The following is a 26,719-nucleotide window of genomic DNA, read 5'->3' as shown; positions in this document are numbered from 1 at the left end:
GCATTTCAAGTCTTCAGCACTGGCTTGTGGAGCCAGTTGATAATCCAGCTAGACTGGATTATTGGTATAGTAGCACAATGCATGTTTTGAAGACAGTACCATACACCTTTAGCTTAGGGTTAGTAGAAAGCAAAAAGAATGAAATAGTGTAGTATGTTGGCATATACCCAGAATGATATAAAAATATTATGGACAAAGATAGTAAGTCATAAATCCAACCCTTTCCAAAATCCCCGATTACCCAACATATTTACCACTTCACAAATAAGTGGGTGTTAACAGCTTTCTCCACACAGAGAGTAAAAGATGTTAAGAGCAATGGCCAATATTTTGCAAATGAAGTAGTTAATCTGTAAACCTTATACATTAAAAGCAACTAACATCGCTCAAACTATTTTACTATGCAACCACTTTAATGCAAGAAAATGGAAAGACAACCCCTGGCAAAAAGTATGAAATCACCACTCTTGGAAAATGTTTGTTCAATTGCTTAATTGTGTAGAAGAAAAAAAAAAAAAAACAATCACAGACATGCCTCAAAACCATTTTCATTTAACATTCCAACCTTCTGGCTTTAAGAAACACTTAAAAAAATAAACAAAAAACTAGTCAATTGCAACTGTTTTTGCAGATCAAGCAGAGGAAAAAAAATATGGAATCACTCAATGTTGAGGAATATATTATGGAATCACCATGTTCTTTGCAGTTCGAAAACAAACATCTACATCAGATTACATCTGCTAATTATTCTGCAGTTAAAAGAATGCTTGCACACCTTGATGAGCTGTTGCACCAAAGTGATTGACATGAATCCTGACTCCAACACAAGAGATGTCAGTTGACAGAAAGGAGAGAATTATAAACCTTCTTCAAGAAGGTAAATCATCATGGAATGTTGCAAAAGATGTTGGCTGTTTCCAGTCAGCTGTGTCTAAAATCTGGACCAAGTACAAATCAAATGGGAAGGTTGTAAAAGGGAAGCATGCTGGGTGACCAAGGAAGACATCAAAGCATCAAGATAGAACATTTAACCTCCTTGGCGATTTTCCCGAGTGTAGCTCGGGGTAGAATTTCTATACCAAGAACGGTAACCCCGAGCTACACTCGGGCTTACTATGCAGCGTTCTCTGGGGGTCCCTGCAGCACTTACCTTGTCCTTCGCTCCCACGATGTGTCCCCTGCAGCGTCCCCGTCCATCTCTTCCGGCGGATGCCGGCATCTGACTTCCGTGTTCCGGTCCCCGTGACGTCGGAACGTTCGGGCGGCGGAACCGGCGGGAAATTTGAAATTTTTAAAAAATGACATTTTTGCTGTCATTGCTTTTTCACTGCATTTCACATACATTTTGTCCCCACTGCTTTGTCCTGTGCCCTGCCTGCATTTTGACTGTTCTTTCTGCCTGGAAACTTAGAAAAGTCCATGGCGGCCAAAAAGCATCCCTTTACATCAAAAGCGGTTTTAGAACAGCGATAGTAAATCAGAACCACTTGCAGAATTGAGTGATGATTTGTGGGGAAATGCGTCATCAGACACTGAAAACGATTTTGCGACTTTGCTCAGCGATGTGCGAATTTGCCTCTGTATTTCAAATTTCAGTGTTTTTGGTTTGATTATATTATTGAATTAAATTTATTATTATATTATTATTTTTTATGATTATTTATTAAACTATAATTTATGATTTAGTGTTTCAAGTTTTATCATATCCGGAATGTTTAATAGACTCTTTTTCGGATAGATTTCAGTGAGTTATTCCTAAAAATTACAGCCTACAATTAAAAACTACATATTTCCATGCAAAAAAATGGTACCGCTTTCAGCACAAAATTCCTGACATGATCATACCGCCAGGGAGGTTAAAGCAATATGCCTTGAAAACAGAAAATGCATAACATAACAAATGAGGAACAAATGGGCAGCAACTGGACTCAATGTCTGTGACCGAACGGTAAGACATCGCCCAAAGGAAATGGGATTTACATACAGAAAGGGCAAACAAAAACCATCAACACCTAGACAGAAAAAAAACAAGGTTACAGTGGGCTAAACAAAAGCAATCTTGGACTGTGGATGACTGGATGAAAGTTATATTCAGTGATGAATCACGAATCTGCACTGGGCAGGGTGATGATGCTGGAAAATTTGTTTGGTGCTGGTCCAATGAAATGTAAAGACGAATGCCTGAAGAAAACATGCAATTGCATATCATCAAGGATTGTGGAAATTTGCATGTCAGGTAAAGGTACAGGGCAGATGGCAGTTATTAAATCTTCAATAAATGCACACGTTTATATTGAAATTTTCGACACTTTTCTTATTCCATCAATCAAAAGGATGTTTGGTGATGACAATGACATAATTTTTCAGGATGATAATGCATCTTGCCATAGGGCAAAAGCTGTGAAAACTTTCCTTCAAGAAAGACATGACATACAAAGTCTACACACCCGTTAAAATATCAGGTTTCTGTGATGGAAAAAAGTGACACAAAGATAAATCAATGCAGAACTGAATAACGAACATAAAAAACTAAAATAATGTGGTTCCATAAGTGTGCACACCCTCTTATAACTGGGGATGTAGCTGTGTTCAGAATTAAGCAATCAAAATCATGTTAAATAGGTCAGTACACACCTGCCGTCATTTACAGTGCCTCTGATTAATCATAAATAAAGTTCAGCTGTTCTAGTAGGTCTTTCCTGACATTTTCTTAGTCGCATCCTACAGCAAAAGCCATGGTCCGCAGAGAGCTTTCAAAGCATCAGAGGGATCTCATTGTTAAAAGGTATCAGTCAGGAGAAAAGAAAAAAACTGGTCTGGAGGCTGCTAAGAGGCCTACAGGAACATTAGAGAAGCTGAAGGAATATCTGGCAAGCACTGGCTGTGTGGTACATGTAACAACAATTTTCTTCATATGTCTGGGCTATGGGGTAAAGTGGCAAGACAGAAGCCCTTATGAAGAAAAACATCCAAGCCTGGCTAAATTTTGCAAAAACACATCTGAAGTCTCTCAAAAGCATATGGGAAAATGTGTTATGGTCTGATGAAACCAAGGTTGAATTTATTGGCCATAATTCCAAAAGATATGTTTGGCACAAAAACAACCCTGCACATCACCAAAAGAACACCATACCCACAGTGAAGCATGGTGGTGGTGGCAGCATCATGCTTTGGGGCTGTTTTTCTTCAGCTAGAACTGGGGCCTTAGGTCAAGGTAAAGAGAATTATGAACAGTTCCAAATACCAGTCAATATTGGCACATATTGGCGTTTGCTAGAAAGCAGAACATGAGGAGGAACTTCATCTTTAAGCATGACAATGACCCAAAGCATACATCCAAATCAACAAAGGAATGGCTTTACAAGAATATTACAGTTTTGGAATGGCCCAGACAGAGCCCAGACCTGAATCTAATCAAAAATCTGTGGAGTGATCTGCAGAGGGCTGTGCACAAGAGATGCCCTCACAATCTGACAGATTTGGAGTGTTTTTGCAAGGAAGAATGGACAAATATTGCCAAGTCAAGATGTACCAGGCTGATAGACTCATACCCAAAAAGACTGAGTGCTGGAAGTAAATCAAAAGGTGCTTCAACAAAAGTATTTAAGGGTGTGCACACTTATGCAACCATATTATTTTAGTTTTTTATTATTACTTCCCTCCACCTAAAAGATTTCAGTTTGTTGTTCAACTGAGTTGTACAGTTTATAGGTCACATTAAACATGGAAAAAAGTTCTGTAATGTTTTATCCTGGTCTCATTTTTTTTACATCACAGAAACCTGACAGTTTAACAGGGGTGTGTAGACTTTTTATATCCACTGTATAATGTCAATGGCACGGTCTGCAAATAGTCCGGACCTCTATACAACTGAAAATCTATGATGGAAATGAAAGAAAATGGTCCATGACAAGGCTCCAACCTGCAAAGCTGATCTGGCAACCGCACTAAGAGAAATATGGAGCCGGAATGACGAAGAATATGGTTTGTCGATGGTTAAATCTATGCAGCAGATAATTCAAGCTGTTATAAAAGCCAGAGGTGGTGCAACAAAGTACTAGTGGTGTACTGTAGTTATTTTTCATGATTCCATAATATTTTCCTCAGAATTGAATGATTCCATATTTTTTCCTGTGCATGATCTGCAAAAACAGTTGCAACTGACTACAGTTTTCCCTCTTTTTTATGTGTGTTTCTTAAAGCCAGAAAGTTGGAATGAAATGAAAATGGCTTTCAGGAATGTCTGTAATTAGTTTTTTTTTTCTACACAATTAAATGAACTTTTTCCAAGAGTGGTGATTCCATACTTTTTGCCAGGGATTGTACTTCACAGGAAACTAGCTGCAGTGGAAAAGATTTAAAGCCCAACTACAGAAACAATGTTACTACAGAAAAAGTTAAAATCTTCCCTTGCAGTGGGGTTGTACCTGTACTGTGAAGGTTAAATGCCTACGTATCGTATGCTGTGGCAGTGGACTGTTCCTCATTGTCCTCATACCCAATGCAAGGCTTTTGGCCTTGCATAAGTCTTGATGACATTAGGGACATCTGATCACCAAAGCCTAGCGGAGAAGTGTGGATGATCAGGTAAGCAAAACTGCTTCTTTCGGTCCGGTCCGCCTCCCCCTACAGATGTAAAGCGACACTAAACACTGGAAAAAAAATAAATTCCATTCAGGTATGTATTCTTAACTCAAATTAGAAACTTCTATCTCTCTCATCCTGCTCCATTGTTCTCTATGGTCCCACTGTATGTAGGAATGTAGCTACATTCTTGCACGCTTGAAAGAGAAGAAATAGGTACTATGTTCTATTGGTTCTGTACACTAATCACAGTGTTCATGACCACAACAATCAAGCACTGCTCATCCAAACAAAAAAGAGAGAGGGAAAAGAAGGTCAGGAGGCAGAAAAACACAGCTAGTAATAATTTAATGAAAAACAGAATAGGTCATTTGGTAGGCAATGTGTATGGATTTATTTTCTGGACAATAAAGATATAGTTTAAAGTCACTTTAAAGGAAAAGCAGAGCCAAAGCTATTTTGGCTATACTTCTGTACTTTGCTCTGTAATCCTGTGACCCTTTTCAGCCAACAGTGGGCTGAAGCCTGCTGTCCCCTGACATCACTCAGCCAGTCCAGGCTCTACAAAGATCCCAATTTTAAATCCGCTGAAAGCCTGAGCCAGCCCCTCCCCTCCATAGCCTGGCACTCCAGAGAGCGCTGGAGGAGCAGAGCAGAGAGCTGGTGACTGATAGTCATGGCTCTCTGCTCAGAGCAGAGGGAAGAACTGAGTGATCAGCAGTCTTTGATCATTCAGTTCTCACTGCAGAGGTGGAAGGGGACAGCTGCAGCACCAGATCAATGTCCTTAAAAGTCCATACTTCTCTTTTAACCCTTGCAGTGCAGGGGCAACCCCACTGCAAGATGGCAAGTCTACTTTCCCTGGAGTACCGCTTTAAAAGTTGTTTCCTATAAAATATGCATTTTAAATATATTTTTGTGACGTGCCCTTCACATGTGTCTAAAACTGTTACTAAAGGCCAATCTTTACTAAGGTTTATGAACTGGAATTTACATTTTTTATTACTGAAACCAATAATCCTTGGCCATGATTACCAGAATATTAAAAAGCCATCATGGCACTTACAGTTTGCAAGTCTATACATTGAAAGCAAAAAGTTTTTAAAAACCATTTTAAAGTGCTCCTAAAACTTTAACAGAAAACAAAAAAGGTTAATTTTTAAACTGTGGATTCTGAGGAACTGCAGCCCCTTCAAATGGCAGGGAACTCGACACAGTCATTAGCTGTCCTGTGTGCATTCTTTCATTCACTCGAAGTTCACAGCCATCTTGAAGCATACGGGTAGCTATTCTAGCAATGTTCTTTGAGTCATCCAGACCACAGTGAAGACGTCCAATGTAACTCAGACCCAGCTTTTCCAGCATCATTGTTAACCTTGTCTGATTCCTTGGAACCTGCAAAAAAAATATATGACCTGATCATCAAAACACTTCCAAACTTTCTTCACACACTTTTCCAAATATACTTTAATACATAATTGTTCTTACAAAATCTTTATATCATTATATGGAGCAGCGAGTGAAAACCATCACGCATAGGAAAAAAAAAAAAAAAAAAAAAAAAAAAAAAACAATGCCAATTTTATTGGCAATATGACTAAATATGTATACAAAAAGGTACAATTACGTCAGAAGCCTTTGTCTACTTTAGGGTCTCTAATGTGAAAATAATATGCAAAGAGAATCGTAACTGCAGCCAAGCAACTAACATTTTTGGAAGGAAGTCAGATTCCACGTTGCTATGATAAAAGGGTTCCTTGAATTGCACAATGCTATCATAATAAAAAACCAGGTCTAATCTTTCCAGCATTAAGCAAATGGCAATTATTCGAGTGGGTGTATACTATGGAAGCAGATGGTCCACATTCTCAGCGGTAGGAGAGGATAGAAAGTAGTGGGGATTTGAAAACCCTGTCGCTTTCTCTCCTCTCTCTTGCAGGGATGACAGCTCGGGCTAGAGGGCTTTTGATTGGTCAGCACTGTCACATGGACGTTGCTGAACATTCAAATGCCTTCTAGTCTGTACCATCATCACTGCAAGGAGAGGAGGAAAAGCTGCAGGGATTTCAAATCTCCAGACCTGCGAAGCGACTCTTCTCCTTGTAGGAATGATGGTACAGGCTAGACGGCATCTGACTGGTCAACAACATCCATGAAACGGTGCGGACCAATCAAAAGCCCTCTAGCTCGAACTGTCATTCCTGCAAGGAGAGGAGAGAAATTGTCAGGGATTTCAAATCCCCGCTGCTTTCTCTCCTACCACTGAAAATATGGAGTATCTGCCACCAGGTATACATCCCCACTCTCCACTGTGGGAAACCTCCCTGCACCGTTTCTGCGTGAACTCATACAAAAGTGTATATCATCATCCAAAAAACATTAGTGTTTTAAATAAATAATTATAGTGTCCAAACATAAATTAGTGTCCAAAAAAAAAATATATATCCTCAGTGACTTGAGCCAATTGTGAAAAATCCACCACCAAAGGAGATTAAATGAACTCACCAGAGCTAATGGCTGGTCAGATTATAAACCAGCAACAGCGCTTGTGCTCTGGGAGCAATGAATCCGATGTCCAAATAGATATGGTGATGTTTCAGATACTTCCAGATAATAATAATCACAGACAAACAACTTTGCAGCCCAAGCTCTTATGATGAACTTCTCCACTCTTTCTCATACCTCCATGAGAGCATGCAGTACACTCAGGGACAAAAAAGAGAACATAATGGTGCAATACGTTTTTTTTCATTTATCTCTTTAATAAAACCCTTTTTTGCGACTGAAGCTGGTGTCTGTTGGACACCTTGTTTGTGAGTTTCCTTATACCTTTTTTATTAAAGAGATAAATGAAAAAAACGTATTGCACCATTATGTTCTCTTTTTTGTCCCTGAGTGTACTGCATGCTCTCATGGAGGTATGAGAAAGAGTGGAGAAGTTCATCATAAGAGCTTGGGCTGCAAAGTTGTTTGTCTGTGATTATTATTATCTGGAAGTATCTGAAACATCACCATATCTATTTGGACATTGGGTTCATTGCTCCCAGAGCACAAGCGCTGTTGCTGGTTTATAATTTGATCAGCCATTAGCTCTGGTGAGTTCATTTAATCTCCTTTGGTAGTGGATTTTTCACAATTGGTTCAAGTCACTGAAGATATATATATATTTTTTGGACACTAATTTATGTTTGGACACTATAATTATTTATTTAAAACACTAATGTTTTTTGGATGATGATATACACTTTTGTATAAGTTTGTTATTAGCGCATACCTTTTAATTCGGATTATTGTTGGCAAAATTTATTTTGGGTGGGATATGCTGCTGACATTTTGGTGTTTTTTGTAAGTGGCGCTTTTTTCTTTTTTAATTTGGTACTGTGTGAGCTCAGGCTAGGACAGCCTGAGTTCACACAGAAGCAGTGGAGAAACTGCATGCTATTTGAACAGGAAGCGCATTCCTGTTCAAACTGCATGCTATTCTTTGCGGTGCAATTTGCGTCCATACAATTTTTATCAATGCAAATTGCACTGCAAAGTATCGGTAATAGGTATCGTTAAGTACTTGACTGAAAGTATCGGTGGTACTCTTACTCCGTGATGATGGGAAAAAAAAAGAAAAAAAAAGAAAAGGGTATCGGTGCATCCCTATTGTAAGCCTTTACCTACACCGAGTGAGAAATGACACTTAGTGCTTTGGAGAGAGGCTAGTAAACACTATAGAAATATGTGCTTTGTTCAGATTTTATGCCTGAAGTTAACAACCACTTTAAATCTCATTTGCAGCCCCAGCTTTAGAATTAAAACATCAATAGGATATAGCCCTATGAAAATTATTAGCGAACATGCATGCAAAATTTCCAACAGCCAGAGCAAGGGACAACAGGAATAGCAGTATTTCTCCAGTCGAAATCAACACCGTACTAACCTTATAAAAATTGCCATAACACTTGCGAATGTTGATCCACTTCTTTGCAAAGCGAGGGTATTTAATCCGACTAACACGGCACTGCATATTTAAGAACTTACTCATGTCCCAAGACCTGCAGGATCATGAAAACAATATTTACATAGTAAAAAAAATGGACTCAGTGGTTAAGTAGATTAAAACTCAGCAAAATACTAAGCCACATCATTTGGTGGCATATTATTCATACTATTTTTGTAAAATAAAAAAAAAACTTAGGTCACCAATTAAAAGGAATGCATAGCTCTTTGGAATGTTCAGGAATAAAAAATATTCAGATAAATATGAAATATTGGTCCCAGAGTAAGTTTTTGATAGATTGTCTAGACCTTTGCTTAACACATTATTTTTGGCACAATCAAAATTTTGCCGCCAAATCAAAGGGGTTGCCATGGGAGCACGCTTTGCTCTGAGTGTTGCAAATCTCTTTACGGCATATTGGAAGAAGGAGGCAGTTTATGAACACCCCCCAGAAGGTTTAAGAATATATAAAAAGGTATATTGATGATGTCATTATAGTGTGGGAAGATGAAGAGGGAGCCTTACTGGATTTTCTTAACAGACTTAATGATATTAGAAACATTAAATTCTTCTGAGAATATAATAATTTACATATTACAGTCTTGGATCTAACTATTACAATCAAAGGACAAATTACCACCAAAACATTTTTTAAAAGGGTTGATAGGAATGGTTATATCCCCATCGATAGTTGCCACTATCCCCCATGGCTATTAAATATTCCTAAGGGACAATGTGTCAGATTAAGGAGAAATTGTTCCTCTAAGGAAGACTATATGGAGCAAGTTAATACCATTGGTCAACGTTTTATAAACAAGGGTTACCCCCAGGACCAGATAGAAAGAGCAATACAGAAAGTTGTCAGTATGGACCGAACAACACTTATAAGTGACAAAATTAGAAAAGATGAATTTGAGGACCAATTAGCAATCTTAAGATTTAAATGTGCACTATAAAAAGATAGAAAATTAAAAAAAAAATAGAAAATATTTTTAAGAAACACTGGCCCCTACTTAAGGCAGACATTACATTAACAGGCTTATTACCAGTTAGCCCAAAATGTATTTATAGGTGGGCCCCTACTTTAAGAACTAAACTGGTAAAAAAAAAATGTCCTGGACCGAACTATAATAAACAAACATGTCACGTTTCTAGATCAGAAAGGTTTTTCCCTTGTAAGAAATGTTATGCCTGTAAGGCTACAAAAGGGCATAACTCTAAGTGAAGTAATTTTTCTTCCCATAGCAATGGAATTGAGTTCCAAATGAAAGATTTCATCTCTTGCAGAACAGAGGACATGGTATATGCACTTCAATGTAAGTGTGGTCTACAATATGTAGGAAGGACTAAGAGACCACTATGGAAACGTCTTCCGGAACATGTTCATAATTTCCCCAAGCATAGGGTTTCCAAACACTTCTCAGTATATCACAATAGGGACCCTTCCTCCTTACTTCTTTGGGGTATAGAAAAATATAAAACCCACTGGAAAGGAAGTAATAAGGTCCGCACTTTAAGTCAAGCGGAATCCAGATGGATTTCCTCCATGCAAACGCAGGCACCTAGAGGTTTGAATGTTGAATGTGATCTTAACTGTTTTATTTGTGATTTTTGCATTTATCTGGTCCTCCTTTAATGTATAACGTTATATTTATGATCAAAGTTATACTTTTAATGTTGCTTTTAAATTGTATTATTATTCTATTTTGATATTGGTACTTGCCTGTTACTTGAGATATATAGATCATTGTAAAATTGAAGGTTTTTTATATTATTTTACATATTTTATAATATTAATATGTATACTGATGTTACGGTTGTGTGAGTTTATTTATGCATATTCATAACGCACCTCTACAACGCATCCATATATAATTTGAATATAACACTAAACCTTATTCGTCAAACCAAACCACATATCAAATATAATTAATGAGGTAGTTCCTTCTCCCCTCTCTCTCTTCTTAGTTTGATCATTGGGGTTTTAGCGTATAGTGGAATTTTAGTAGTATTTTTAAGTTATTGGCAGATGTATATGGTCTGTTTAGCATATATATCGCTATTTTTTGTTTACATTATGGGGTTATATATATATTTTTTAATAAAAAGTCTCCACATAGCCATAATAAGTATTATCTTCCCTGTATATAAGTAGTAGAATATGCTTTTATGCGTTTATAACTGAAGAGAAACGTTATTTCTATTTTTAATAAAGATTGTTAGAGGTGCATCTGTGCAGCTACATATGCCCCGTTTTTAATAAGTTATCCATTTATATAAAAAGTAATGCCAATTGGAGCAATAGGAGTGCAGTAATATATATTTATATAATCAGACTTTTGTTAGTATGGCTGCCGGAGGTTTTTAGTGTTGCAGGAGCATTACATAGCTTGTCCTCAAGGCAGGACCTCAATAACATGGCTGCTGGTGGTCCGTCTTTCTTCCTTTGATTGGCAGATAGACTCCCTATATAAAGCCATGTCACCAGTCACGTTACCCTGAGGAAGTCACGTGTAATGGGACGTAACGCATAGGAACATGGTGACGTATTTCCGATGTGGACGCCATCTTGCTACACCCAAAAATGCCCATGCAAGTACACCCATAGCATGAGATTTTTCAGCTTGTTTTATTCTTTGAAAAAAGTGAGTGGGCATTTGGCTATACATGTTTTTAAGTAACATTAAAAAGATTTACACTATGTGAGATCTCTGTCTTTATCCTGACCTTTTGATGTGAGCTGGCTGTATCATACTAAATCATCCCTGAGGGGGATCCTGCTGCTCCTTCCATTAACCCGTAAATGGGGATCTCACCGCTGTGGACGGATATTATCCTTGAAGGGGGGACCAGACCGTGGACGGTCACTGTTGTTTTCTAACAGGCGTTTTGGCCCTTTTGGGTCGCTTCAAGGAGGTGAGGGGGCAATTCAGCCATTAATGGATTATTTCCTATTGGTTGTCATGCATATTCACTATATCACCTGCACTTTCTGCAGTCGTTGGATTATTTGGTGTTTTACGCACCTTTGAACTGTAATTTAATTTTCTGGACTAATTTTATGTGACACTTTAAAGAGAGTTTTTTTTAATATTTTTTTGGTGATATCACTTTAATAATGTTTATTTATTCTTCATTATATTTTGTCTTCTAATCACTGCACTTGTGGGATTAAATATCACACAATAGTGACATTTTGGGATTAACAGAGATTTTTTTTCACTAAATTTTCACTTATATTTGGCGAATTTACAGACTCTGTGGTCACCATTTTTATCACCGTGATAATCGATCCCACATTTAGGGATTCAAAATTGTCACAATTTTTAATTATTCATAATATCCTGTTAGGACTTTTTTACTTATTATTTCTTTCACTGGCGTTTCTTTATGTTTACAGTATTTATTCACTTTCTTGTCTCACTATGGATCCCTTAGTGGATCAGTTCATTTTATGATCTGTGAGTGATTGGTTTACTTATTCACTGAATTACACTGGGTGCAATTAATAGTCACATATAAGTTTGATATGAGCTATTTTGGATGATTTAACCATTTTTGTGCAATTTATTCTATTATTGTTTATTGACTTATTACATCATTTATTGTTTTTTCTGCTATTTTGGGATAAGCTAGTGTGGGATTATGGTACTGTTTGGGGTAGCGCTGCACCATATTATTCTATATATTGCATAGGAACATTTGCATTCTTCAAAAAGCCTGAAATGTTTAAAATGGATTATCACATTGTCCCTGGTATTCTTTAACCACAATTATAACACTCATGATGATATGAATGAAAAAGCGACAATATTAGAATCTTACCCATCCGTCAGTAGAGCATACTTGTATTTAGTGCCCAGCTCTTTTTCTCTCATCCAATCGACAACACTTTGAAGAACTACAGGAAATGTATCTGCTTGGTCTATAACATCCTGTAGATTAAACGCAACATTGATTATTGAATAATAATACTGAAATATTTTTCAGGCATGGTTGTGAGGCGGATGGGGGGTGAGATGCAGTGGTTAGAACGAGTCTATATGTGGGTTGATGTTGAGAAAGGAAAGGGTGGCAGAGTGTTATGAACAAGGTTTGGGATGTGTGCAAGCACAGCAGTAGTTGGGGGGTTAACCGAGAGGGGGGGGGGGGGGGGGTAGGAGAGCAGGGTCACTGTAGTGCTGGCAGAATGGGGTGGGAGTTTTATTGATGACAGACCAGGGAGTAGTGCCAAATCCAATTGAGGATCTGTGGCAAGACTTGAAAATTGCTTTTCAGTTTAGATCAAAGCATATTCATGTGTTAGAATGGCCCAGTCAAAGTCCAGACCTAAATCCAATTGAGAATCTGTGAACAGCAATTTTCAAGTCTTGCCACACTCTCCATCCAATCTGAAAGAGCTTGAGCTATCTTGCAAAGAAGAATGGGCAAAAATGTCCCTCTCTAGATGTGCAAAGCTGGTAGATACATACCCAAAAAGACCTGTAGCTGTAATTGCAGCAAAAGGTGGTTCTACAAAGTATTGACTCTGGGGGGCTGAATACAAATGCCCGCCAAACTTTTCAGATATTTGTAAACAATTTTGAAAACCATTTATCATTTTCCTTCCACTTTACAATTATGTGCCACTTTATGTTGGCCTATCACATAAAACCCCAATAAAATACATTTACGTTTTTGATTGTAACATGACAAAATGTGGAAAATTTCAAGGGGTATGAAAACTTTCAAGGCACCGTAGGTGTCATACTGGGACAGCACTCTGTTTAAGATAAGAATGTTCCTAGTTTCTTTCACAGTTTTACCTGAGTAATTCCAGTAAGATTAATGCAGAACTGTGAAAGTTGTGATTTGATTTCTGGCCTCACATACCGCTGAAAAGTATCTTCCTAGAGAAGAAAAAAAAAAAAAAAAAGTTGTTATTCATTAAAGGAAACGTCATCACAACTCCAATTTTACTGTTAACCACTTCCTGTCCGGACACTTTTACCCCCTTCCTGACCAAGGCAATTTTCAGCTTTCAGCACTATCACAATTTGAATGACAATTGCGCGGTCATGCAACACTGTACCCATATTAATTTTTTTACCATTTTTTTGAGACAGATAAAGCTTTATTTTGGTGGTATTTATTCACTGCTGGGATTTTTATTTTTTTTTGCTATGTAAATGAAAGTCCAAAGATTTTGAAAAAAAGTGTTTTCTTATAAAATTTGCAAATAAATAATCTTTCATCATAAATTTTGGCCGAAATGTATTCCGTTATCTTTTTAGTAAAACAAAAATAAGCCAAATTAGTGTATAACCAAAAATTATAATTTTTAACCATTTTTTTACATTTATTTTTTTATATTATTTGTTTTTTTTTACATACTGTCACCCTAGCAGTAGTGTCACCATGGTGACACTGTACTACTTATGGGGGGTGATGAAGATTTTTTTTTTTTTTTTTACAGCGATTGCTTTTACACCCATATAGGATGTAAAAGCAATCATTTCTCTTTCTCTCTGGCTGCATTCTTGCAGCCATTGAGAAATACTGAGTGAGCTGTGATTGGTCACAGCTTGTCACATGGTACAAGGCTGTTGTGAATAGCCTTGTACCATGTGACCTCTGTGATCATTCACAGATTTCACACGTAGTAAGCAATGATGTCACAAGTGACATCTTGCTTACTACTTTGCATGTGATCACTGATTGGCCTATCAGTGATCACACGATCGGGACCTCGTACAGAGGTCCTGGCCGACGATCGGTGTTTCACTGTGTCCAGAGGGAGCGTGCACAGCTAGAAATTGTGGGTGCCGTTTATGAACTGCAACCTGCCCCTGGAGTGCCACCGTCCTGCTGTTTATAAACAGCAGGCGGACGGCAAGTGGTTAATCTAACTGTCCCAACGACCATAACAAGAACACCCAGTGGTGGGCAGTGGTTGTAGGCAACACTGTAATTTTCTGTAAAATGCAATATGGCAACCTGGTGGCGTTCTGTACACAGATGGTATACAAAACGCCCCCAGAAACTTTACTTTGTGCTTGTGTGATTGGCTTATTTTCACAAAAGTCTGTACTAAGACCCAAATCAGATTGGTTACTGTTAAAACAAGAAAAAAAAATATACAAGTCAGATTTGGGCATCCCCTGCAACAAAAATATTTTTGGGGAGCTACTCCCAAAAGGAAATCACATCTAAGGGTATGCAGACCCCAATAATTATAAAATCACTCCCATTCACAATCACTTTGCACATGGGCACAGACAAGCAGCTATTTCTTCAGAATAACAAAAAGGTAGGGATTTGCAACAAAGTTTGTTAAAAACCCTGCAATGTATATGGATCACCCAGAGGGGAATGTTTTTCTCAACAAAAGTGGATGCAGCCCTGTATTAGAATAGTAAAATATCAGATACAATATCATACAACAGAGAGAAACCAAATTATGGAAACATGATTCTGTATGGTAACATAAATCAATTCATGAAATTGAAAACAACTTTGTTTAATTCAGTTAAAAATGCTTCTCAAAACAATTAGCAGATCCAGAGATCAAGCTCATCATGACAGAAAAAAAAAAAAAAGTTATATTTCTAGCAAAAAGAACCACAGGCAATGCTGCTCTAGGTGGACTCCTGGTTATCCACCATTGGCCACATGTGTAGGCTAACAGGGTCTGGTCACTCCTCTTGGAAACACTGATAAAGTGAAAGACACATATCCACTGGATCATTTTTTTCTGGATTAAAAAGAAAAAAAAATATTGGTCTGTGTCACCTCACCACCAGAACTTAGCTATTACTTCTTGAAGCGTTTTAAGCTGTAATTAGCTTAATCATACAGGCTAGAAGTCAATGATAGAAGTACTGTATGTATGTACAACTGGCCTATTTACTCATCAATCTTTTTCTTAAATGTTTGCCATCTGTGTAATGCACATATGCATCCACAGGGCTATGCACTCACTGCACGCTCCCAGAAAAGTGACTGACCTATTACTGACAGCTCTCGGGCACGGTTTGCAATCGGTCGGGCTCCCTATAATGCGCCTGCTGTGAAAAGGATTCAGTGATCGTGAGATCAGAACACCACAGCCTCCCAGTGTTAACAACCTAAAGTGACATTGCTTACATCTTGCATCCTTTTGCATGTTGAACAGTTTAAGCCAAAATTCTTAATATCCAAAATCCTGTTAAAAGCAAGCCTAATAAAAATTGTCAATAATAGGCTCTTTAGGTGTATTGTAGATTAAAAGTGGGTTTTAGAGGTGGGATGCTTTTAATTCAATGTAACAAGGATTTTGGTTTAACCTATACAATGTTATTGCTATAAGATACAAAAGAAAGATGCAAAGTAAATCATGCCACTTTAAAAACATCACACGGTTGTTATTTTTACCTTAATTCATGCAGGGAGTTCATTATGGTAATATAGTTTGACTTTAGAACCACTCTAGCTTCCTAGAAGAACACTGCAAGATATTTGCTAAGGAGTCTGCTAATGAGCCTTCATATTGCCAACCTGGTATAATACATTTTTGCTATACAAATCTGACTGTCTTACTGAACCTTGGCCAGCATAGAGTACTGGAGTGGGAAGCACATTTCCTATGGGGGGGGGGGCACTTTAAACCACTGCCAAGAAAAATTTCAAAGTTGACAATTAAAAAGAAAGAGGTGGCATTTAAGTAACTAAGCATTCTACTCTATTGTAGATACATTGATATACTACGATACATATTGGGGTGAAAACAGAGATAGCTGCCCTTTAAAAAGCAGACTGATGTCAGTCCCTATTGCTACTTATGTGGATACTGGATGCACAGAACAATTGATTCACTTAATATATGAAAACCATGAGGTGCACATTTAATGGTCAAAGTAGAATGGTCATTTACCTTATATTAACTGACTAGCAGAAATATTTTCTGGCAGCACTAAGATGTGCTCTGGGAGCACAAGTCCATGCCAAGGTTGGGCTAAATATTAAAGCGACTCTAAAAGTTTTGTGTTTTTTTAATATATAACATATATTTTATATAAATAACAAACATGCTATACTTACCTGCTGTGTGCAGTGGTTTTGCAGAGCAGCCTGGATCCTCCTCTTCTTGGGTCTCCCGCAGGCTCTCCTGGCCCCTCGTTCCTGTCGGGTGCCCCCACAGCATGCAGCTTGCTATGGGGCACCCGTTGCTCCATGTGTCCACTCACACATGGAGCCGCAGCTTGGCCCCACCTCCTCTCTCTCTCCTCAGTGGCTGACTGGCTGTGATTGACAGCAGCTGTGTCAGCCAATGGGGAGCTGTTCACATTGCAGGATCACGATGAGGCTCAGGTAAGTATTGGGGGGGCTGGGGGCACTGTTGCACACAGGTTTTTTATCTTCATGCATAGAATGCATGAAGGTAAAAAAACCTTGAGCCTTTACAACCACTTTTTTTGGCCAGCACTCCATAGGAATAGTGCTTATAGAACAGGATCAGGGTAGCATTCCACAAAACAAAACATGAACATAAAAAGCTTATGTAAGGGTAACACATCCACCAGAAACTAGTTAAACTCACAATTTCTAAAGTCCTTGTGTTCAGCAAGACAATGGGGAACTCTATAATCTCATGGACGTAATCTGGTGTATTACCATCTTCACAGGTGGCTTCAAAATCAATTATACAGATATAATCATAATATGTATCAGTCTCACTGCAGTCCTTTGACAAAATATGAGTGAGTTTCTGCTTCTTATAGTAATTCTTTAGGCGTTTCCTGAGAACATCCTTCACTCCTCTGTAATAAGAAAAAAAGAGAACATTGATAAAAACATGATACCTCAATAGGCCTGAAGAATAGAAAAGGAAGGAACTGTGATCTTCTGTCTGTGAGAGATCTTCTTAATGCAGTAATATCATTCAGTGTCATGTTGCTGTGCTCAAGCTAAGATTTTTCACACTGAACTATTATCTCAACTTGTTAGTTGAGCATGGCTAATCATGTGAGCGATGTGATAGGCTGCTCACAGCAGTCACATGGTCAGAAGCTAGGAGCAAGCAAAAAACGCACTGTATGCTTAGAAGTGCGCTTCTCTATGGATACGTACAGTGGGGCAAAAAAGTATTTAGTCAGCCACCAACTGTGCAAGTTCTCCCACTTAAAAAGATGAGAGAGGCCTGTAATTGGCATCATAGGTAGGCCTCAACTATGAGAGACAAAATGAGAAAACAAATCCAGACAATCACATTGGCTGATTTGGAAAGAATTTATTTGCAAATTATGGTGGAAAATAAGTATTTGGTCACCTACAAACAAGCAAGATTTCTGGCTCTCAAAGACCTGTACCTTCTTCTTTAAGAGGCTCCTCTGTCCTGCACTCATTACCTGTATCAATGGCACCTGTTTGAACTTGTTATCAGTATAAAAGACACCTGTCCACAACCTCAAACAGTCACACTCCAAACTCCACTATGGTGAAGACCAAAGAGCTGTCGAAGGACACCAGAAACAAAATTGTAGACCTGCACCAGGCTGGGAAGACTGAATCTGCAATAGGCAAGCAGCTTGGTGTGAACAAATCAACTGTGGGAGCAACAATTAGAAAATGGAAGACATACAAGACCACTGATAATCTCCCTCGATCTGGGGCTCCATGCAAGATCTCACCCCGTGGGGTCAAAATGATCACAAGAACGGTGAGCAAAAATCCCAGGACCACACGGGGGGACCTAGTGAATGACCTGCAGAGAGCTGGGACCAACGTAACAAAGGCTACCATCAGTAACACACTACGCCGCCAGGGACTCAGATCCTGCAGTGCCAGACGTGTCCCCCTGCTTAAGCCAGTACATGTCCGGGCCCGTCTGAAGTTTGCTAGAGAGCATTTGGATGATCCAGAAGAGGATTGGGAGAATGTCATATGGTCATATGAAACCAAAATAGAACTGTTTGGTAGAAACACAACTCGTCGTGTTTGGAGGAGAGAGAATGCTGAGTTGCATCCAAAGAACACCATACCTACTGTGAAGCATTGGGGTGGCAACATCATGCTTTGGGGCTGTTTCTCCGCAAAGGGACCAGGACGACTGATCCATGTACAGGACAGAATGAATGGGACCATGTATCGGGAGATTTTGAGTGCAACCCTCCTTCCATCAGCAAGGGCATTGAAGATGAAACGTGGCTGATTCTTCCAACATGACAATGATCCCAAACATACCACCCGGGCAATGAAGGAGTGGCTTTGTAAGAAGCATTTCAAGGTCCTGGAGTGGCCTAGCCAGTCTCCAGATCTCAACCCCATAGAAAACCTTTGGAGGGAGTTGAAAGTCCGTGTTGCCCAGCGACAGCCCCAAAACATCACTGCTCTAGAGGAGATCTGCATGGAGGAATGGGCCAACATACCAGCAACAGTGTGTGCCAACCTTGTGAAGACTTACAGGAAACATTTGACCTCTGTCATTGCCAACAAAGGATATATAACAAAGTATTGAGATGAACTTTTGATATTGACCAAATACTTATTTTCCACCATAATTTGCAAATAAATTCTTTCCAAATCAGCCAATGTGTTTGTCTGGATTTTTTTTCTCATTTTGTCTCTCATAGTTGAGGTCTACCTATGATGCCAATTACAGACCTCTGTCATCTTTTTAAGTGGGAGAACTTGCACAATTGGTGGCTGACTAAATACTTTTTTGCCCCACTGTATGTATGGTGGCTCAGCGCCAAGACCCACCCTGTTGCTGCTTATATGCAATGTGACTTTTTTTTTTGTTGCAAATCAAGTCGCTTTAAATCTCATGCTCACAAGTGATTAAAATTTCAAGTGTTACTCAGACATGCAAACTATGAAGCTATTTAACATATGCAACATTTTATTTACCTAGTGTCTAATTTCAATTCTGTAAGTTTCGTCTTCAGTTCATCTTTACTCATTCTGTTCACAAATCCATTTGCAATTGCAATTTCTTTGTAGACTGGGTCACTGAAGTCACTCACACAAGATTTTGCTGAACGATTTGCGCTGTCCTCTTGCCCATCAAGTCTACCATTCTGTCTGGCCTAGAAATAAAGTTCATATCTAATCTTTAGAGATAGGCAGACACATGTATACATATCCAGTGGCAACTTTATTAGGTACACCTATCTAGTATGGGGGCAGACACCAATTTGCCTTCAGAGCAGGCTGAATTTTCCACAGTACAGGTTTAACAAATGATTAGATTCAATGTTTAGGGGATTTTGGTCCATAATGACTTGACCACATCATACAGTTGCTGATGACTTTTGCCACATACTCCCTGAGATAGCCTTTAAAAGTGCAGGTGGCTAACACTGACACAGTACAGATGCAATCATTAGCACAGATGTTTGCATTTGAACGTGTAAATGTATGAAAATACAGCCAAACGGAATGCAAATGCAGATTTTTCTCATTTTGGTTTCCATAGCTAAACGCTACGACCAAAAACAGACCAGAGTGCAGGGGCCCATAGTATAAAATACTGCTGCGTTCATAGCCATATAAACTACACACTTAAACACAGGGAATACGCAGGGTGTGAATGACCCCTTTGGGTTTTCTAAGTAAGGTGGACAGAGACTTTCCATAATGTATCATTACAGGACTCAGCAGTGACTTGATGAGGGGGGAATGTCTTAAGATTTAATCACTGCTTAAAGGATAAGTTCACCTTTCCACAAAAAATAATAAATGCAATTTTTTTTGCAGGTAAAAAATGTGCATTTATTATTTTGTTAGGAGCCAGAAAAGCATTGCACCAGCAATCAGCAGATTGCTGATGCCATGCAGGTCTCCTGCACAATGTCGGTGTATCTGCTTGTTCGTATATCCCGTATGGGCAAGCCGATACTTGCTGACAGGAAGACTCAATAGACCACCCCAGCGCCGTGGTAGTCCATTGAGGACTATAAGCCGACAGTCAAGGCTGTCGGGACTTGTAATCCATTCATTCACAGAACACTGTGATTGAATGACGTGGCCGTGTGGGTGGAGCCTCGCAAGGCCACGCTATTTTTCAAAACTGACAGCTAGTATGGGGAACTTCTGCATGTACTTCTGTCATGGAGGGGGCCCAGAGGGGGGCAGCTGTAGGATCGGGAACATGTTACATGTTCCACCCTAAAAACGGATGGAAGATGTAACATGTTCCCAAGGTGAACTTATCTTTTAAAGCAAGACATATAGGCATCTAACAATCCCAGAAATGTTGAATAAAGAAGAGTAATGAAATAAATGATGTAGGGCTACCTAAAATATCTAATATATATTAACATGCATAAGTGAATACCAAGACATAAAACACACAAAAATACATGTGATAAATTCTAAAATAAATATACGAAAAAAATTATAAGTGACTTGATCCTCATAAGATCAAAAGTAAATACTAATAGTGTATGAAAGTGACCTGATCCTCTGGGGATCCTCTTGTGAAGAAAGTGAATAATCTACTACAGGATACAAAAGTGATACCAATAACTAAAAGGGTCTATACCCTCTCACGGCTTCAACTACCACCTCTATGCCGACGACACACAAATCTATCTCTCAACCCCCCACCTCACCCCCTCGGTCTCTGCCCGAATCACACACCTACTGAGCGACATATCAGACTGGATGTCGCTCCACTTCCTTAAACTGAACCTCTCCAAAACTGAGTTTCTTGTCTTCCCCCCAGCCCAGACCCCACCCCCATTGAGTTCTCCATCATGTCCAACAACGCCACCATCAAACCCGCCCCGCAGGCCAGAGTACTTGGTGTCATTCTGGACTCCAACCTATCCTTCCAGCCCCAAGTCCAATCTTTAACAAACTCGTGCAGACTCCACCTCCGCAACATCGCCAAAATCTGCACATTCCTAACCCCAGAAAACACTAAACAGCTCATCCACTCCCTCATCATATCACGACTCGACTACTGCAACTCCCTCCTCGCTGGCCTGCCTCACCGCTGGCTATCCCCGCTTCAGTCGATCCTGAATACGGCTGCCAGACTCATTCACCTTTCCAACCACTCTGTCTCCGCCACCCCCCTCTGCCAATCCCTCCACTGGCTTCCGATTGCGCAACGGATCAAATTCAAAATCCTAACACTGACGTACAAAGCTGTCCACCGTACTGCCCCAAACTACATCTCCGACCTAATATCCAAATACCGCCCAGCACGCACACTCCGCTCCTCACAAGACCTCCTTCTCTCTAGTTCCCTGGTCTCCTCCTGCCATGCCCGCCTCCAGGACTTCTCCAGGGTGTCACCCATCCTCTGGAACTCCCTGCCCCAACCCATCAGATTATCACCTACTCTCCTCTCCTTTAGGCGCACCCTGAAAACCCATCTCTTCAGGGAAGCCTACCCCACCCCCTGCTAACTTGCCGACCTCCTCCACTCTTCCTACCACTCCATCCCCCACAGCTATCTCCTCCTGTACCACTTTCCCCTCCCTCCTAGATTGTAAGCTAGAAAGAGCAGGGCCCTCCAACCCCTCATGTTTTGCATTGTATTGGTATTGTTCTGTCACATGTTCTGTCCCCCTTTGTAATGTACAGCGCTGAGCGAACTATTGGTGCTTTATAAATACTGTATAATAATAATAATAATAATAATACCAATGATCTCGCAAAGTGGGTGTATATATGAATTGATCCTAAATAGGATCTAAAGGTGAAGGTGAACACTCGAACAATAAGATAGAATAGTCCAACTGGGACTGATACATAAACACTGTCCAAAATTAGGGCTGAAGGCGAAAGAAAAATGCACATAAATCCAGGAAAAATTCCTTATTACAATACTAACCAAAGAATACCCCCAAAAACAAAGATCTAACCAAACATAAAAAAATTGTGTGAAACAAAATAAATCACACGTGACAAACACTAAAGTGAAATAACTGTGTCACACTGTGTGTGACAAACATGCATAAAAAATAAACGCATGACACTTATAAAAAATATATAAAAGTGAACAAAATGTCCAAATTGGTGTTTAAACACCATGTAGTCCAATATATACAGCACACGTGCAAGTGGATAGTGGATGTGCGTGACCACAGAAGGATATCCACAGATAGCTGAAATACCCGCTCACCTCCTTGCTTCAACCCGCAAGGGCCAAAACACCTGTAGGATCACCAAACTGGATCCTCCATGTACAAGACTCCTCTGTCACTGCGCACCTCTCCCTGCAGCGATCTCCTAATAGTGGCGAACTCCTCAGCAGGTATATAAGTGTGGTATAGCCAGTCTCTGGGAGCCCCAATCACCTCTGAGCAGTACAGACAGAAGAATAATACCACTTCTTTTGCAGGAGATGTTTGATTTTTAGAAGCTGACAGGGACTCTATTATTTCTGGGTGCACTCAAAGCTGAACTCTGGCAAAATCTGCCCTGCAGTGGGGTTCCCCCCACTGCTAGTGTTAAATGCGTTTTGTCTAGGGTGCTTTTACATGCAGTTTTTCTTACCTTATACTTCACTCCTGCAGGCTTTCTCCTCTATCCCCCAAAGCCTCTACCTCTGGTGCTCGGTTAGTTGGCTTCAGCTCTGATACCATTAAAAAGAAAGCAGGACCAGCAGTCTGGCATTCAAAGGGCTTTCTACATGGGTGACTGTCTCTATTTCCCTTAGAAAAGAAATCTGCAGTGCACGGCTTTCCAGAGGGTGCCAGGCATTCAGAAGGAGGTCATGCCGCCTGCTTTTTTTTTTTTTCTAGCTGCCAAGGGAGGTTTTGTACTGCAACCACAAACAAGTGGCTTGCTTGTGGTTGCATCATGATCACATTGAACCCAATGGCTAATTTGACAGGTGGTGCCCCCATCAAACACTGCAAGCTGAGTTAAATTTGCCGCATCCACAAAGCAAAGCATCACAGCATGGCATATGTATACTACACGGTTTGTTGCAATGCCAGGATTTAAAGCAGAAATAAGGCACAAATACACATCTATGATCTAACAGTCCAATGCCCCCGAGGTCCCTCGCTGGCATCTTAAGGTTCTTCCAGGTGCTTTTCTTCAGTGGTTTTGTTAGTCCGATGCAGCAGTGGTCATCCCAGCACACCGGAAGTGTGCAGCTCAGCGTACATTCTGCAGAAGATTGCGAATAGGCAGGTAAGAGTACTTTATTTCAGAAGGCACATCGCATGTCTCTCCTGCAATAAAAAAAACCTGCCTGTTCACACTTTTTTCTATTTCGTTCTGCTTTAAGTGGGTGGTTGGTAAAAACATGGAACAGTAGCCTGTGTCTACCACCCCTCTGCCACCTGTGTGAAATGGCCTTAGGGGAGGATGCTGAGGGAAAAACCCACAACTTGGGAGCATCAGAGAGGAGACCTCCAGTTGCCAGGGGACTAGTATTTAACAGTACCCTAAGCAATAATGAGTATTTACAGTGGATCTTAACCCTCCCCCCCACTTTTTTTTTTTTTTTTTTTTACATACCTCAGCTTACAGTTCTGCAGGTCCTGCACAATCAAGATACTCACCCATCCAGCAATATCCTGAAGAATCCTCATCCCTTCTGCCCCCACTCAGGCCATTTTCTTGTGTGATGTCATCGGCAGGTTGCCAGCTTTTCTTTTCCAGGTTCAGCCAACAGGCCTCCTGTTTACACACTGATAAGCCTGTCCCCTCCTCTTTCATCAATAAAGGACTATGTGAGCATACTGCTCCTCATTCACCTAGGTGAGTTATGTGCATGGGGCAGACCAGAAGTTTTTTAGAGAAAAAAAAGGAAATAAAAACATAAAAGCTCTATTTGTTTAGTGCAGTGATGGCAAACATTTTAGAGACAGAGTGCCCAAATTGCAACCCAAAACCCACTTATTTATCGCAAAGTGCCAACACTGCAATTAAACTTGAAAACTGAGGTTTTAATTTAGAAAAAAAAAAACCCACCCACCACCAGCACAAGGGGGGCAAAGTTCCACTCGCCACCAGCACAAGGGGGGCAAAGTTCCACTCGCCACCAGCACAAGGGGGGCAAAGTTCCACTCGCCACCAGCACAAGGGGGCACAGTTCCACTCACCACCAGCACAAGGGGGCACAGTTCCACTCACCACCAGCACAAGGGGGCACAGTTCCACTGACCACCAGCACAAGGGGGAAAAGTTCCACTGACCACCAGCACAAGGGGGAAAAGTTCCACTGACCACCAGCACAAGGGGGAAAAGTTCCACTCACCACCAGCACAAGGGGGAAAAGTTCCACTCACCACCAGCACAAGGGGGAAAAGTTCCACTCACCACCAGCACAAGGGGGAAAAGTTCCACTCACCACCAGCACAAGGGGGAAAAGTTCCACTCACCACCAGCACAAGGGGGAAAAGTTCCACTCACCACCAGCACAAGGGGGAAAAGTTCCACTCACCACCAGCACAAGGGGGAAAAGTTCCACTCACCACCAGCACAAGGGGGAAAAGTTCCACTCACCACCAGCACAAGGGGGAAAAGTTCCACTCACCACCAGCACAAGGGGGAAAAGTTCCACTCACCACCAGCACAAGGGGGAAAAGTTCCACTCACCACCAGCACAAGGGGGAAAAGTTCCACTCACCACCAGCACAAGGGGGAAAAGTTCCACTCACCACCAGCACAAGGGGGAAAAGTTCCACTCACCACCAGCACAAGGGGGAAAAGTTCCACTCACCACCAGCACAAGGGGGAAAAGTTCCACTGACCACCAGCACAAGGGGGAAAAGTTCCACTGACCACCAGCACAAGGGGGAAAAGTTCCACTGACCACCAGCACAAGCTAAAATCTTGTGTTAATATAAACGAATGTATAAAAACTCACAGCCACACATATATATATATATATCCCCTCGGCAGCACACTGACCGGCCATGCGAAAGCTTGGTTGAGTTGCGGCTCGTGCTGTCATTGCCTGGTGTCGCTACTTTTTTTCGAGCATGGCCCCTCTGTATACTGTTATCCAATGCTCAGCTGCTGGGGCAACATGGCTCGTGTGCCGACAGAGGGCTCTGCGTGCCATAGGTTCACCACCACTGGGTTAGTGCATGGGGAAGAGGAGTTAAGATGAGGGAACTGCAGTTGGGAGGGGGAAGATTGGCTTTAACCCTTACAGAGCAGAGAGAGCCCCACTTTAAGGGCCGTTTTAAATTTTCTGCCGGAGTTCAGCTTTAAAAGGAATCATGTGTACAGCTGTTTGGCCATATCTATACATGACGTATTCTTAGGCTTAGGAATGACGTAAGAAAACGTCGTCTTTCTCAATGCAAATCCATCAGCTGAGAATCTACAAGAAATACAAATATAAACAATACAAAAGCACACCAAATGACATCAGATCTCCCATAAGATAAACACACTAAGAAAACACACGATTGATCGTTATGAGGGTGCCCTATGAGCCCAATCCAGAAGCTGCATGCCATATAAACCCCGGACAGAGACAAGTACCCCTCCACCGAGCTCCACATTCTTCCACAACTTCCAGGCCAGATCATCCTCGTCCACGTGTTCAGGCTGTAGTGGTCTGTTCTCCTTCTGATCCTCCATGTAGGATGTTTACAAGTCCATCCGGTGTCTGTGCTCTACAAGTCTTCTGACATCACCTGCAGCACCACTCCGGGGAAGACAGACGAATGGGTTCTCCCTGTTATGGTGTGCACATTACACCCGGACAGGTGCAGGGAGCCGGTGACAACGGAAATCCCTGGAATAAACCGAACAAATACCGCTTCTAACCGCAATTCTCACACTCCAGCCCTCTGCGCTTGTCTAGCCCGCTTCTGGCAGTGCACTGACATCACTTCCGGCTTGCAGGGCACCAGAAATTAAGCTGATAGGCTGGAGGCAACACGTCTCAGAAGCCTGAAATGGCCATCTTTGAAATGGTATTGCTGGGTATTTGAAATTGTGTGTGGCGCCCTCTGCCGAACACGCCATTGCTGTCCTCTCTTGAAGAGACTGCAGAGAAATAAATCTGGCTTCACTGAGCTCTCTGTCTTTCCAGTGTTTTAAAATAGAGGAGAGGGCACCAGTCAGTGGGACTGAGGATGGAGCCAAGGGGTGGGAAGTAAAGTATAACTAAAGGGGCATTTTATTGTATTGTAACTGGAATGTCTACCTTCATTTTGTAAAGCACTGCACAAACTGTTGGTGCTGTATAAATCCTGTATA

At 40.7% G+C, this 26,719-nt stretch overlaps 1 protein-coding gene across 1 annotated transcript; it reads right to left on the bottom strand.

Annotated features, from left to right (window-relative positions):
- Window positions 1-4,915: 4,915 nt before the first annotated feature.
- ERI1 (exoribonuclease 1) lies at window positions 4,916-26,348 on the bottom strand. The gene is made up of 7 exons (XM_089670588.1): window positions 25,997-26,348; window positions 19,439-19,617; window positions 17,130-17,349; window positions 13,378-13,461; window positions 12,398-12,507; window positions 8,513-8,627; window positions 4,916-5,979 (listed from the first exon to the last, which is right to left on the bottom strand). Exons 1-7 carry the CDS (start codon window positions 26,093-26,095, stop codon window positions 5,737-5,739), a joined length of 1,050 nt encoding a protein of 349 aa, XP_089526714.1. The 5' UTR covers window positions 26,096-26,348; the 3' UTR covers window positions 4,916-5,736.
- Between the last annotated feature and the right edge of the window lie 371 nt (window positions 26,349-26,719).

The sequence above is a fragment of the Staurois parvus genome, unplaced genomic scaffold, assembly GCF_062004578.1.
Source record: "Staurois parvus isolate SC_StPar_1 unplaced genomic scaffold, SC_StPar_1.0 ptg000091l, whole genome shotgun sequence".
Classification (NCBI taxonomy): Eukaryota; Metazoa; Chordata; class Amphibia; order Anura; family Ranidae; genus Staurois; species Staurois parvus.
This window is presented reverse-complemented; position numbering and strand designations above follow the sequence as displayed.